Below are 13,747 nucleotides of genomic sequence, written 5' to 3'. Positions count from 1 at the left end.
TTTTTACTTGGCTGAACACTAATTTACTCAACCTGTTTCCCTCTTGATGGGCACCTAGATTATTTCCAGTCTTGTCAAGCAATGCTGGAGGGAACATACTTATTCCTATCTTTGCATAACTGATCAAGATAAGCCATAGGATAAAGTCTTGGGAGTCAAACAGCTGAGTCAAAGGGCATGTGCTTCTTGATTTCAAAGGAAGACACAATTACCCTCCAAAGAGGTCATACCAATTAGACTCTTTCTCCACATCATTACTATTACCAAATACATTTCATTTCTACAACACTAAGTGATGAATTCCTTTTCCTGTTTTCTTTTGTACTTGAAAAATCATCAGTGAAACTCAAAATATTTTCATCTGTTTAAAAGCTTCTTGCAATTTTTAAATGACCCTTCCTATGAACCTAATGAATTCCTTCTTTATAGATACATCAGGAGACATTACAGATGACGCTCGAAGAAATCAATATGGAGTGGATTTACTTCCTAAAAGGAAACAAACGATGAAGTATAAAAAGTGAGGTCAGGTGCATATATTACCCATCGAAGTGACATAACATGAAAGGACATTAATATGCCCTTAAAATTGTAAAAGGGGAAAAGTTTTAAATTACTCCAGCAGTACATCTTGGAAACTAATCTCATCTGGAGACTCACAAGAACTGAGGAAAACACACCACCAATGATGGTGAAATCTGCAGCATTTTCAGGCTGCAAGCTTTCCAGCATGATCTGATCCCCAGCTACAGTCAGCAGAGGGTCACAGCAGCTGTGTCTCTGCTCTGATAGCCAGGAACACTGTACTACTTCAAGACCGTTGTCACAGGACTTCTCCAGCCCCTTGTTATCCAGGACAAAGCATTAGTCTTATCACAGAAGACACTAATGTTTTCTAGAATCTCTTCATGCAATATTTATAAGTGTCTATAAGGGGAGGAGAGCAAAAAAACCAAAACCACCTTACCTCGGGGGCCTAGTAATGCCTTGAAATAGGTACTAAGTGATGCATCAAAATTTTCCATTTTAAAACCTATTAAGAAAAATAGACATTGATTAATCTCTACTCAAAATGCTTTTTATACAGTTTTATCATAAAAGAACAAGAACAAACCTTTTCAAAGGATATACTACAGACAAGGTTATGTGGAAACTTTTTTTTTTAACTCCCCAAGTAATTTGTGTGCTAGGTCTAATTTGAAAATCACAGGGAATACAGAATCCCGTGAATTCACTTTATAAATGAAGTGCCAGTTTTCTGAACTTCTTTTCACAGTTCCATAAAAATGCCTTCCACGAAGCTGGAATCTCAGTGGAGAAAAGAGTGGAACTGGACTGAGAAAGGTGGCAGACGGGAGAAGATCCCATCTGGGCAAGAACCAAAGCTTGAGGTAAGCTTGTCTGTAGCCAAGATAGGATGAGCCATGTTGGAGGAAGGAAGTCCACAGTGAGGAGATGGTTTCCTCTGCTTGCTATTTCATTAATTATTATTTAAAAATATTTCATGTCCATGGTAAAAAAAAAAATCAAATATTAAAAACGAAAAGAGGCGCTAAAACCAAAAATCTCATTGCTTCACCCCAACCACAATTCCAAAGCCCCACTGTCAGAAGGAACCTGATGGTAACATTTCTTGGACATACCTCGAGATTTTTCTCTTCTGAGCACAAACGGCATCATGCCAATGGGTGTTAAAATTGTGGATTTCAACCCACTACTAGATGATTAGGTCAACTTAGCATTAAAAAAATAATTACAATAATAATAATCAGTGCTTTACCCTAATGAGAATGAATATTTTCATAAATCTTTCATAATATGTTACTGTATCATATAAGTATGATATATGTAAGTACAATGTACTCTGTTGTGATATAAAATATATTCTTACTATGGAGGTTGCAGTAAGATAACAAACAAAACAATGTTATATCAAGAAGAGTACATATTACTTACTTGCTTTCACTTAAAACATCTTGGAGATATAGTCTCCTATCAGTAGTTATAGATTTACCTTCATCTTCTAAGATTTTATAGCTCCTCACATTTGCCCCCATTTAAGATTTACATTTACAGTACAGCTAAGCATCTTTTCATATGCATATTGACTAGATTTTCTATATTAAAGTTAGAAAGTATATATTTTCAATTTTCCTTGTCATTACTCTTAATAGAAATAACCACAAATATTTTTCTTTCCCTCGGCAAAGGCAAAATTGGTTTTATTAACTAAGTAAGCTGTTAATCATTTAATGACACTTCTCTTCCTTGGCTTACCACACCGAAGTATATGTATTGTTTGGCTAATTTCATGGATAAACTTTATCCATGGACTCTAGTAGTTACAATGATGTTCATCCAGCCTACAGTGAGACAGAGACAGGTGGAGCCATCAAGAACACTTTGTAAGAAGTAGTTACCAGTCTTCTATAACTACTATCCTTCCCCCCAGGGGTGGGAGTGGGGTGACTCCTTCAACCCATGGCTGGAAACCAGAAACTTACCAACTTCCACACATCCAAGTGCCAACAATTATACACAATCACAGTGCTATATCACTTCTGAAATTCCAAAATTAAACAGCTTTTTAACATACTGCACTCCTAAGACCATTCTGGTCCTGATCCATTTTCCTGCACCAGACTAAACCTCTTCAGGGGACAGAAATTCTAGAAAATCTCAAGAATTGGTTAAGCTTTACACTCCCTAAGCAGAATTCCTCTTAAAATGGGTACCATCTTTAAATAAGAAATGCTTTATCTATTAAAAGTCCTACAGTTAGGGACCCCTGGGTGGCTCAGCGGTTTAGTGCCTGCCTTCAGTCCAGGGTCTGATCCTGGAGTCCCAGGATGGAGTCCCACATCAGGCTCCCTGCATGGAGCCTGCTTCTCCCTCTGCCTATGTCTCTGCCTCTCTCTCCCTCTGTGTCTCTCATGAATAAATAAAATAAAATAAAATCCTTAAAAAAATCAAAATAAATAAAAGTCCTACAGTTAAAAAACAATTCAACCATACCTAATTATTTTTTTCATCATCTACTGAAGATCATCTAGAACACATAAGTTTTTAGAAGACAAACATCATGTTTCTGTGAAATTGAAATCACTGATACAATTTAACTTTATCCACGTATATGGAGGTCAGGGATTCCCCTTCACCGTCAACAAAAAGCAAACAAGCATAAGGAGGAGCAAGGTTATAAACACCTTGACTACTGGACTGATGACTAATGGACAAGATGCCCATGGGGGGCAAATCCACTTTCTTCCAAAACATTTTAAATCTAGATTCTGCTTTTACTTAATGGGTATACAGCTTACTAACGGATCATATTACACATATAAAAATCAGGTATTAAGTACAAAGTAGCTGAGAGCAGGTATACAGGCATAACAGGCCAGCAGGGGATTAGGTGGCTAAGTGCTGGGCTCTTTATCAGACCACTTGGGTTTGAAACCCACTTTGTCCACTTACTAGCAATGTGACTCTGGACAAGTTATTTAACCTCATATCTGTAAAATGGTGGCAAATGTAGAGGAATTACTTCAAAGGTTAAGAAGATCAAATGATTTAATACACATACAATCCTCAGAGCTGTGCCAGGCATGCAATAAGCCCTCAATAACAGTTTCCTACTATATGTATGCAATGAGTTCAACTATGAAGTTGAGAAATACTGCCAACCATCTGTGGCCCCTCGTGCTTCTTAGCAGGGACACTGCAGAGTTCTATACCTGGCCCATGTACTTACTCAATGCCATCAATGAGCCCCCAGTCATCAAGATAACCCACCCACGCCTTTCCGGCGGTGACGACCTCCCCACGAGAACATGCCTCTTGCGAAGGATCTCCTGCACCCATCCGCGGAAGAGGAGAAGAGGAAGCACAAGAAGCAGCGCCTGGTGCAGAGCCCCAACTCCTACTTCATGGACGTGAAGTGCCCAGGATGCTACAAAATCACCACCGTCTTCAGCCACGCACAGACGGTAGTTCTGTGTGTCGGCTGTTCTACTGTCCTCTGTCAGCCCACGGGAGGAAAAGCAAGGCTTACAGAAGGATGCTCCTTCAGGCAGAAGCAGCACTAAAAGCTCCCTGAATCAAGATGAGTGGGACACTATCCTAATAAACAGATTTTGGATTAAAAAAAAAAAAAAAGAAGATAACCCACCCACAATGTTTTCTTCAATGTCCCCCACAAAACAGCAATGGAGGGTGGGTGAACTGATAACATGACATGAGAGAGGGGCTGATCAATATGAGGCATTATCTAAAGATGGAAGACAAGGCTAAAATGAATGTAGTAATGAGCTACATAAACATCAAGGACCTACTGTGTACAAAGGATCGTTGAGCAGGGATAAACACAAAAGGAGCATACCTAGACACCTAGAACAAACTAGACATTTACAGTGCGGAAAGAAACCAGATGCTGGGCAGCCTGGGTGGCTCAGTGGTTTAGTGCCACCTTCAGCCCAGGGCATGATCCTGGAGACCTGGGATCGAGTCCCACGTCGGGGTCCCTGCATGGAGCCTGCTTCTCTCTCTGCCTGTGTCTCTGCCTCTCTCTCTCTCATGTCTCTCATGAATAAATAAAACCTTAAAAAATTTTTAAAAAAAATAAGAGACCAGATGCTATAACGCAAAAACAAAACCAAAGTAACCCAGCAAATGAGTAGACATTAGAATGATACATACAACAAACTGTATAATTAATACTAAGCTGTAAAGTTAATATTCAAATCATTAGGAAAACACCTGACAAAGCAATAAGGGAATCATTCTAAGTTTTAACCAAGAGGCCTTCCAGAGGAGCTATAACCAGTTTTGTTTTGTTTTTTAAATGTAAGGAGGATACAGAAAAGGTGGAAACAAGTTAAAAAAGAAAAAGTAGAAAATGAAAAGGAACTGATCTGTGGGATGGAATTGGGAGGTGGGCAGAATGTGAGTGGTCTTAGAAAAAATTAGCCCCAGGAACCGGTATAGCGACCTAGGAATAATGTCTAGGACATCATTCAATTTGAGAATCTAGGCTAACATCACAGTAACAGAAAAGCAGCTTGATTAAACATAAGGTAAAATTTCAGTCCAAGAATCCTGAAGCCAGCAGCAGGTTACCAAAAGAAACTGTGAAATTTAGTATTTGGAGATATTAAAGAATTCTGTTACAAGCCATCTGTCCTGAGTATTCCCAGTCTAAACCCATCCTGAGCAGAGGCCCTTGGAAGCTGGCAGGCACAGGAACACTCTTGTGACTAAGATGGAACATCTCTACAAAAGCATACACACAAGACGTGATTTTTCTCGGTAAGAGCACATCTGTTCTTAGACTGCATTTCTCCTTCACTTGAGAATTCTTGTCTTAGTTTGGCAGAACTTTTCACAAGCAAACTTAGGAACACAAGGGTGGCTTGGTGGTTGAGCATCTGCCTTTGGCTCAGGGCATGATCCTGGGCTTCTCCCTCTGCCTATGCCTCTTTCTCTGTGTGTCTCATGAATAAATAAATACAATCTTTAAAAAAAAAACACTTTAGGAACATATGAAACAGCTAGTAAAACATTCCCTGAAAGAACATATACGGAGAATAACAAGAGAGTGGCGTGTTACTCTCGAAATGTCTATAGTGAAAGGGGAGAAAAGATGGCACACAGGTCGTCAGTCAGTGGAGTCCAGATCTGTGAACCACAGGTCTGATTCTGGGCTGCACTCTGACACGTTAAATGCTTCCCCCAAACTCCCCCTCTACCACACTCACAGCTGGATGCGTACTGTAACCCTGTCAGACATAGGTGTTTGTTTTCACACAGGTTACCAAGAGACAGTCGCCAAAGGTTTACTTTCATCGTTTACTCAGCATAAGCTCACGTTTCTGTCTAGCCAGCCGTGTATCCAACACCCCTCTGTACCATGTATTCACTTTCTCACACGTCGTGCACTTCCCAAGTGCCTACTATGTGCCAGGCACGTAGGCGCTGAGGGATGCAGCAGGGAACGAGATGAAATTCCAGGCTGGCAGAGAGACATGCACCTATAGTATCTGTTATGTAAACTGTCAGTAAAAAAGTAATACAGCAGGGGTGGGGTGGGATCATGAAGCATGATGTACTCTGGAAAATATAGTTAGAGAATGCAGCCCCAAGAAGGTGACAAGAGAACAGATACCCGAGAGGGGCAGAGCATCAAGGCAAAGGATATCCCAGTTAGCAGAACAGGTGAATACAAGGGCCCCAAGGCCAGTGCGTGCTTGGCATGCTCCAAGGCCACGGGGTAGGCCAGGAGGAGGTGGTAGTGGATGGCAAGTATGGGAGTCCTCCTGTCCTCCACTCCCTGCCTAGCACCCAGCGCTCACTCGGTAGTGGTCCACAGAAAGCAACCACATGGCACAACTTGCAGACAGCATGTGGCCAAAAGGCGAGGAAGAGAAGATGCCAAGCCTTAATTGCTCTCACTGCCACTGTCCCCTCATGATCCTGACTGCAGCCTGCTTGCCAGCACCATGCCCTTTTTCTCCTCATCTTCCTTGCTGAGCCGTAGGCATATGACAAAAGGTTTCAGCAAATTAATTCTTCACTGCCAGGCGGGGCTGGCCCACCCTGCTGGGTGAATCAGACACATGCTGAGTGGCCTGTGGGCCCGGCTCTACTCTTTTGTACTTTTCTAAAGGAACAGGAGAAGCAAAGGGCCCTGCAAAAACCCTTGACACTTTGCCTAGTGACCTGCAATCATGGGAACAGTATGATCCACTTTGCACAAGACATTCAACCATATTGCCAGGTCTGTGGCCTGCCTGATTGCTGCAGGGCCTCACTCTTCTAGGCGGCCCGTGGGCCAGAGATATTACTTCTCAACCACCTGAGTCACTGTACTGGCAGCTCGGGCAAGCCAGGCCAAGTGGGAACACAGCTGCTCCGTACAATTGTACTAGCAGGGACCAAGCCCAGGCACTGGGCCCATGGTAGAAGAGCTTTGGTCCTAAATGAAGAAAAGAACAAGCCATTCTTTGATCTGGCCAGGAAAGGGGGTGGTCAGGACCTCCCAGGAACCAGATCACACTGACACCAGGCCAAGCATCGCTTCCCTATCTTCCATAATGCCAAGTCTCTGATGCCCTCTCAACCTTACAGGGCTTCCCAGACTTACAGGCCACGATGGGAATAGGATCTGTCAAAAAAAAAAAAAAGAAAATCCAAGCATAACAGTATTCAAAGTATTCACTAGTTCACAGGCCACAAAGAAAAGATAATGACATTAAAAATGGGAAAAGGATAGAGATCAGAGACAGGTAACTTAGAATAGAATTTAGGGGCACCTGGGGGGCTCAGTTGGTTAAGTATCCCATTCTTGATTTCAGCTCAGGTCATGCTCTTAGAGCCGTGAGACTAAGCCCTGTGTCAAGCTCCGTCCTGGTGTGGAGCCTGCTTAAAATTTTCTCTCCCCCCTCCCCACCCCCTCTTAAAAAAGAACATATTTTATTTTATTTATTTTATTTTTAAAAAAGATTTTATTTATATTTATTCATAAGAGACACGGTGAGAGAGAGGCAGAGACACAGGCAGAGGGAGAAGCAGGCTCCCTGCAGAGAGCCCTATGTTGGGGGGCTGGATCCCTGGACCTGGGATCTGGGATCATGCCCTGAGCCGAAGGCAGACAGACGCTCAGCCACTGAACCACCCAGGTGCCCCCGGAAAGAACTGATTTTAAAGAATTCCTCTTTTATGCACATTTTCCAAAAGACAGTTGCAAGCTGCCTCTTGCTATCAAATTCTAGAGTGTTTGCGGTAACCATGTAACTGTATTACAATTGTGCCTCGCCGCAAGTATCTAAGAAAATTAATTAATGAGCTCGGAGCCTGACAACGTGGGGGTGGATCCCAGAACTCCAAGACCATGACCTGAGCCTAGGTCAGTTACTTAACCCACTGAGCCACCCAGGTGCTGCGAATCACATGTTAATTCTATGTCCTGCAGCAAGTTCCTGCCGCCACACATACTAAGAGTGGTAGGACACCTGAAGCCTGAATGCAAGAGAAACATCAGAACTACCACGGCCTGAAATGCAGAAACCTGACCATACTGATGCAAGCAGAACACAGAAGGGCAAAACCTCATCCTCCAGAGAGAGCCCTGCTCCTGTGGAAAATCTGTCAGCTCCCTCCAGGAAGAGTATGTCCAGGTGAATCATTTGTGTGAGGTTAAATAACCACTAGTGTTCTCTTTGATCTAAAGAGTTTGCTGGAGGCTTGTTCAAAAGAGATAAATAAAAAGACACCACATTAAGCTTTAAGCAAATCAGTTGCGCCCCCCCCCCCCAGCTTTCCATCTGGCACCCAAGAGGGACCACAAAATGTGAGAGAATGGGAGGGGGTGACAATAGAAGGGTGCTGGGGTTAACGAGAGATGGTGTAGAAAGTTGCTTCCTTCACAGCTCTCAAGATGAGTTTTTGGTCTCGCTGAGAATGCAAATGCTATCATCTTGGCTGTTTATATCTGCAGCAGGACAAGGGGGAAGGCTGCTCAGAGGCTGAAAAGTATGAAGATCTTAGGGCAAATCTGTTTTAAAAGACATCAAGATTTTAAAAAATTTTTTGCTATAGTGAAGAAAGTTGATTTCCTAAACTCACAAGCAGTAACGATCTCTAGGGTCAAGTCTTGGCTTTGCTTGCTGCTACGGCCATCGTAGGAGGCAGCGGGCAGTTTGCTGTGAAAACTGCCTTGCCTGTAAAATCAGTCAAGTCACATGGCCTTTGGCTTACAGATGTGTTTACTGCAGATATTTAACTACTGTTTAGTAGAACTTCCTCATCATATGCTGTTTTATGCTTTGAATGGTCACAATTCATCTAAAAATGAGTCAACTGAGCTGACGAGCTACGAGGGGTCAGGATGAAATCTGCCTCCACTTTCTCTTCTCCTACCCATTCATCTCTTTAACAGTCAACTTGTGTTAGGCAGGCATGGGAACATTCTTCAAGTTGGCTGCCAATAACACAAAACATTAAATAGTGCTTTAATTTGGGAGTCACAACACTCTTTCCTGAATTTAAAAAGGTTTTTCTAGGTTGGAGAAAATCAGCTCCAGAATGAGAGGAGGAACGTAAACCATACCTTGCTCAGAAATGTCAAAATATAAAATATAAAAAACACTATCATAAAGACCGTGAGGGGAATGATATCTAAATGCTAACAAGCTTTCAGATACGAAAGTAAACTGACAACAGAATTCCTTTAGAATGCTGGCATTTAAAAAAGTGATAACTCCGGATTAAATAAATCTTGGCTCGAGAGACACTATCTGCCATATCAGCACTGTTCACTCTGCCAAACCACGAATCTATGCTGCTTCTTTTTTCCCTGCAGGATTCCCATACTTTCTAACCTCCATTCTACGGGCATAACAATCTGACACAATCATGTTGCTTACCACACTTCACCCAAGTAGAGAGAGAACACAGTCTTACTCAGGGCTTTGGATAAATAATTGCAAAAGGAGGGCACGACAAAGGACTGTTTCAGGTTGGCTCCATGGTTAGAGGCAGGTGAACAGCCTCACTCTGGAAAAGTGTTCAATGGGGGGTGGGGTGGATTTTAAATGTTGCAATAATCAATTTTCCTTATTACAAAGGTAAGATTAGGGATCCCTGGGTGGCGCAGCGGTTTGGCGCCTGCCTTTGGCCCAGGGTGCAATCCTGGAGACCCGGGATCGAATCCCACATCGGGCTCCTGGTGCATGGAGCCTGCTTCTCCCTCTGCCTATGTCTCTGCCTCTCTCTCTCTCTCTGTGTGTGTGACTATCATAAATAAATAAAAATTAAAAAAAAAAAGGTAAAATTAGGTCAAAAGAGAAGTGCCCATCTCCCACTCCTTAGCTGCCCACCAGTTATTTAAGAAGTACTATTTTTTTTTTTTAAGAAGTACTATTTTAACCACTGCTGGTTAAAGAAGGACTCCAGTGGAGTCACCTCTGTGGCTTTGTTTTTAAGTGAATCATCTGTGGATCTTTCCTCCCTGCTGTCCCTTAAGGTCTTCATTTCCAGCCCCATCTCCAAGGCCCAGATTAGATGTTGCAAAGACTCCCCATTGGCCACTTGCAACTTTGCGGTCTTGACAAGTCAGTTAGCACATATCAACTTCAACTCTGACAGGACTTGCATACTTAGGTTTTCAGGTATTATGGGAACACACTTTGCACCTCTAGGTAAAGCCCAAGTCCCTCAAAGGGCAAGTATTCCAACTTGTTCTATGCATACAAAAATTATTTATTGGTGATACCATCACTGAGGAGATATACCTGCTATTATAAAACGGAAGAGGGTGTCAGAGAGTGATACACATGAGCCCACAATGGCAGCTTCCTAAAACATGGACTAAATCCTACTTACAGAAGGTGTTCCCCAGAGAAGAGCTCTGCAGTGCTAGGGATTTGGAACTCTAAGGGAGTTGTTCTCCTCATAAGATGTGAAAGATACAATAACAAAATACCAAAATGCTTAACACACACACCCCCTCCTTAAAGAGTAGAAGGAATTTCTTCCCCACTCAGTAGATGTAGATAATTTTTTCAGCAGTAGGAAGGAGGAGAGTAACATAACCTTCAAACTTTTTTTCTAGGGGAATTCTTATTCACAGTTAAAGAAAAGAACGTGCCAACAAATTCAAAGTCCTTTCCCAAGTTCTCAGAAGGAGGATTAAAGGACCCCATACACTACCCCACTTACCCAACAACATTTGGAGAGGATTGGCCAAAAAAATTACTCTTATAGAGTTTTATTACCTTAAAGATAACAACTTTATTCTCACTTGTTCACAAAAGAACAAGAACGGGTAATGATGACTTCTGCTTAGGTGAAGCACCCTGTCATCTGAAAAAGACCATGCTAATCTACATAGAGAACATTCCTTGCTGATGGATGAAGGCTAGATTGCTGCAGATGGACTTAGAACTCTGCTCTCTAGAGTTTTGCTGACTAGTTAATCCCCAGAAGGCTACAGTGAGAAGGCAAAAGATCAAGTGCCGGGATTCAGTCATCCCCGTGACTAGTTTTATTTCTGTGCTCCCAGTAATTCTCACAGAAGAACTGTCCTTCTCTCTACTAGTCAACAGAAAGGCGCCTGACTCACTGAATTAACAAATACTTAACAAGTGCCTACCATGTGCCAAACAGCATACTGCTTGATCAGGAAATGACAGCGGATATGGATGTGATATGGATGTGACCCCATCTTCTTGAAAGGTATAGCAATATACAGTGTGCAAAGATAACTGTGAGTCAATCACTTCTGGAGAACAGTGATTAGGAGCCTATACTCTGGAGCTATACAGCTTGGGTTCAAATCTCTGCCCCATCACTTAACTGGCCATGTGACCTTGGGCAAGTGACTCACTCTTTCATGCCCTGGTTTTATTATTTATAAAACAAATGAATTACAGAGGCACCTGGCTGGCTCATTCTGTAGAGCATATGACTCTTGATCTTGGGGTTGTGAGTTCAAGCCCCATGATGGGGGTAGAGGTTATTTTTTAAAAAATAATAAATGTTCTATAAAGAACTTATTAAACTCAACAGCAAAGAAACAAACAATCCAAACATGAAATGGGCAAAAGACATGAACAGAAGTTTCACAGAGGAAGACACAGACATGGCTAGCAAGCACATGAGAAAATGCTCCGCATCACTGGCCATCAGAGAAATACAAATCAAAACCACAATGAGATACCACCTCACACCAGTGAGAATGGTGAACATTAACAAGACAGGAAACAACAAATGTTGGAGAGGATGTGGAGAAAGGGGAACCCTCTTGCACTGTTGGTGGGAATGTGAACTGATACAGCCACTCTGGAAAACTGTGGAGGTTCCTCAGAGTTAAAAATAGATCTGCCCTACGAACCAGCAATTGCACTGTTGGGGATTTACCCCAAAGATACAGATGCAGTGAAACGCCAGGACACCTGCACCCCGGTGTTTATAGCAGCAATGTCCACAATAGCCAAACTGTGGAAGGAGCCTTGGTGTCCATCGAAAGATGAATGGATAAAGAAAATGTGGTCTATGTATACAATGGGCTATTACTCAGCCATTAGAAACAACAAATACCCACCATTTGCTTCGATGTGGATGGAACTGGAGAGTATTATGCTGAGTAAAATAAGTCAATCGGAAAAGGACAAACATTATATGGTCTCATTCATTTGGGGAATATAAAAATTAGTGAAAGGGAATAAAGGGAAAGGAGAGAAAATGCATGGGAAATTACAGTGAGGGCGACAAAACATGAGACACACCTAACTCTGGGAAACGAACAAGGGGTAGTGGAAGGGGAGGTGGGCTGGGGGTTGAGGTGACTGGGTGACGGGCACTGAGGGGGGCACTTGGGATGAGCACTGGGGGTTATGCTAAATGTTGGCAAACTGAACTCCCAATAAAAAAATTAATAATTGGGGATCCCTGGGTGGCTCAGCAGTTTAGCGCCTGCCTTTGGCCCAGGGCACGATCCTGGAGTCTGGGATCGAGTCCCACGTCGGGCTCCCGGCATGGAGCCTGCTTCTCCCTCTGCCTGTGTCTCTGCCTCTCTCTCTCTCTATCATGAATAATGAATGAATGAATGAATGAATGAATGAATGAATAAATCTTTAAAAAAATTAATAAAAATAATAAATGTAATTACAGTACCTTCCTCATGTGATTAATTGAATATATGTCAAATCTTTAGAATAGCGAGTACATGGCACACAATGTATGTTGCAAACATATTAGTATCATCTTACAAAGACCTTTGCCATTGATCAATTTTACATTCAATACTTATGAAAATGAGTTTTGCCAAGCCATGAATCAAGAGTTCCCTGCAAAGGCCATGGGCAATGAAATGTGCCCATATCCACCACTCATGGGTCTGATATTCTCTATTTTGGGTGGATCACATGCCATAATAATATTTGTGAACATGGAGATTTTTTTTAAAGATTTTATTTATTTATTCATGATAGACACAGAGAGAGAGAGAGGCAGGGACACAGGCAGAGGGAGAAGCAGGCTCCATGCAGGGAGCCCAACATGGGACTCAATCCCAGGTCTCCAGGATCAGGCCCTGGGCTGAAGGTGGCGCCAAACCGCTGAGCCCCAGGGCTGCCAGGAGATTTTTAAGGGTCTCTAGATAAATTCCTCTAGAATGTTAAGGGGATGTCACTGACTCCTCTGTGGGTGGAAGAGAAGATCCACTCTTTAGCAGAGTGGAAAGAGGTCTGTACCTGAGATGCCATGGGTTTTGAGATCAAGCCCCATGTCAGGATCCACACTCAGCAGGGAGTCTGCGAAGAGTCTCTCCCTCTGTCCTTCTGCCTACTTGCATGAGTGTTTTCTTTCTTATGCTCTAAATAATCTTAAAAAAAAAAAAACTAGCCCATACAAACTTTCACAGAAGCATCTTCATCACCATAAAAGGATGGTGACAATATGTATCAATATTGTTTGAGTTCATATCCGTGAGAATGAGAGAATTTTATTTTCAATAACATCAAAAATAAATAATATTATCAAGTTAAAAAACCAGAAATCAGTTGTATTCACCTATGATGCTTAGTAAGAGAAGAGAGGCCTCAGAAATCTTCTCTACATGGGAAGATGATAGAAAAAGGGATAACAAAATCCTCCTGACCTCCTCTTCATATGCCCATCACCACTTCCACTGTATCTCAATCAGTGATAAAATTATAGGCTTATTTTTTAAAAATGATGTGATTATCAGTTA

The 13,747-nt window shown here is 42.2% G+C and overlaps 1 protein-coding gene and 1 pseudogene across 2 annotated transcripts in view; one reads left to right on the top strand and one right to left on the bottom strand.

Annotated features, from left to right (window-relative positions):
• Window positions 1–13,747, bottom strand: part of ELOVL5 (ELOVL fatty acid elongase 5) — a 75,292-nt gene that overhangs the window by 26,531 nt on the left and 35,014 nt on the right. For both annotated transcript variants that reach the window (XM_077903642.1, XM_077903644.1), the window contains one exon: window positions 968–1,033. In XM_077903642.1, the coding sequence (XP_077759768.1) occupies window positions 968–1,025 (58 nt within the window). In that variant the 5' untranslated portion in view covers window positions 1,026–1,033. Of the gene's footprint in view, window positions 1–967; window positions 1,034–13,747 lie in introns of those variants that run through there.
• On the top strand, window positions 3,796–4,152 carry LOC144317356 (small ribosomal subunit protein eS27 pseudogene; annotated as a pseudogene).

The sequence above is a fragment of the Canis aureus genome, chromosome 7 (genome assembly GCF_053574225.1).
Source record: "Canis aureus isolate CA01 chromosome 7, VMU_Caureus_v.1.0, whole genome shotgun sequence".
In the NCBI taxonomy this organism is placed as follows: Eukaryota; Metazoa; Chordata; class Mammalia; order Carnivora; family Canidae; genus Canis; species Canis aureus.
Note: the sequence above shows the minus strand (reverse complement) of the source record. Positions and strands in the feature narration are given on the sequence as shown.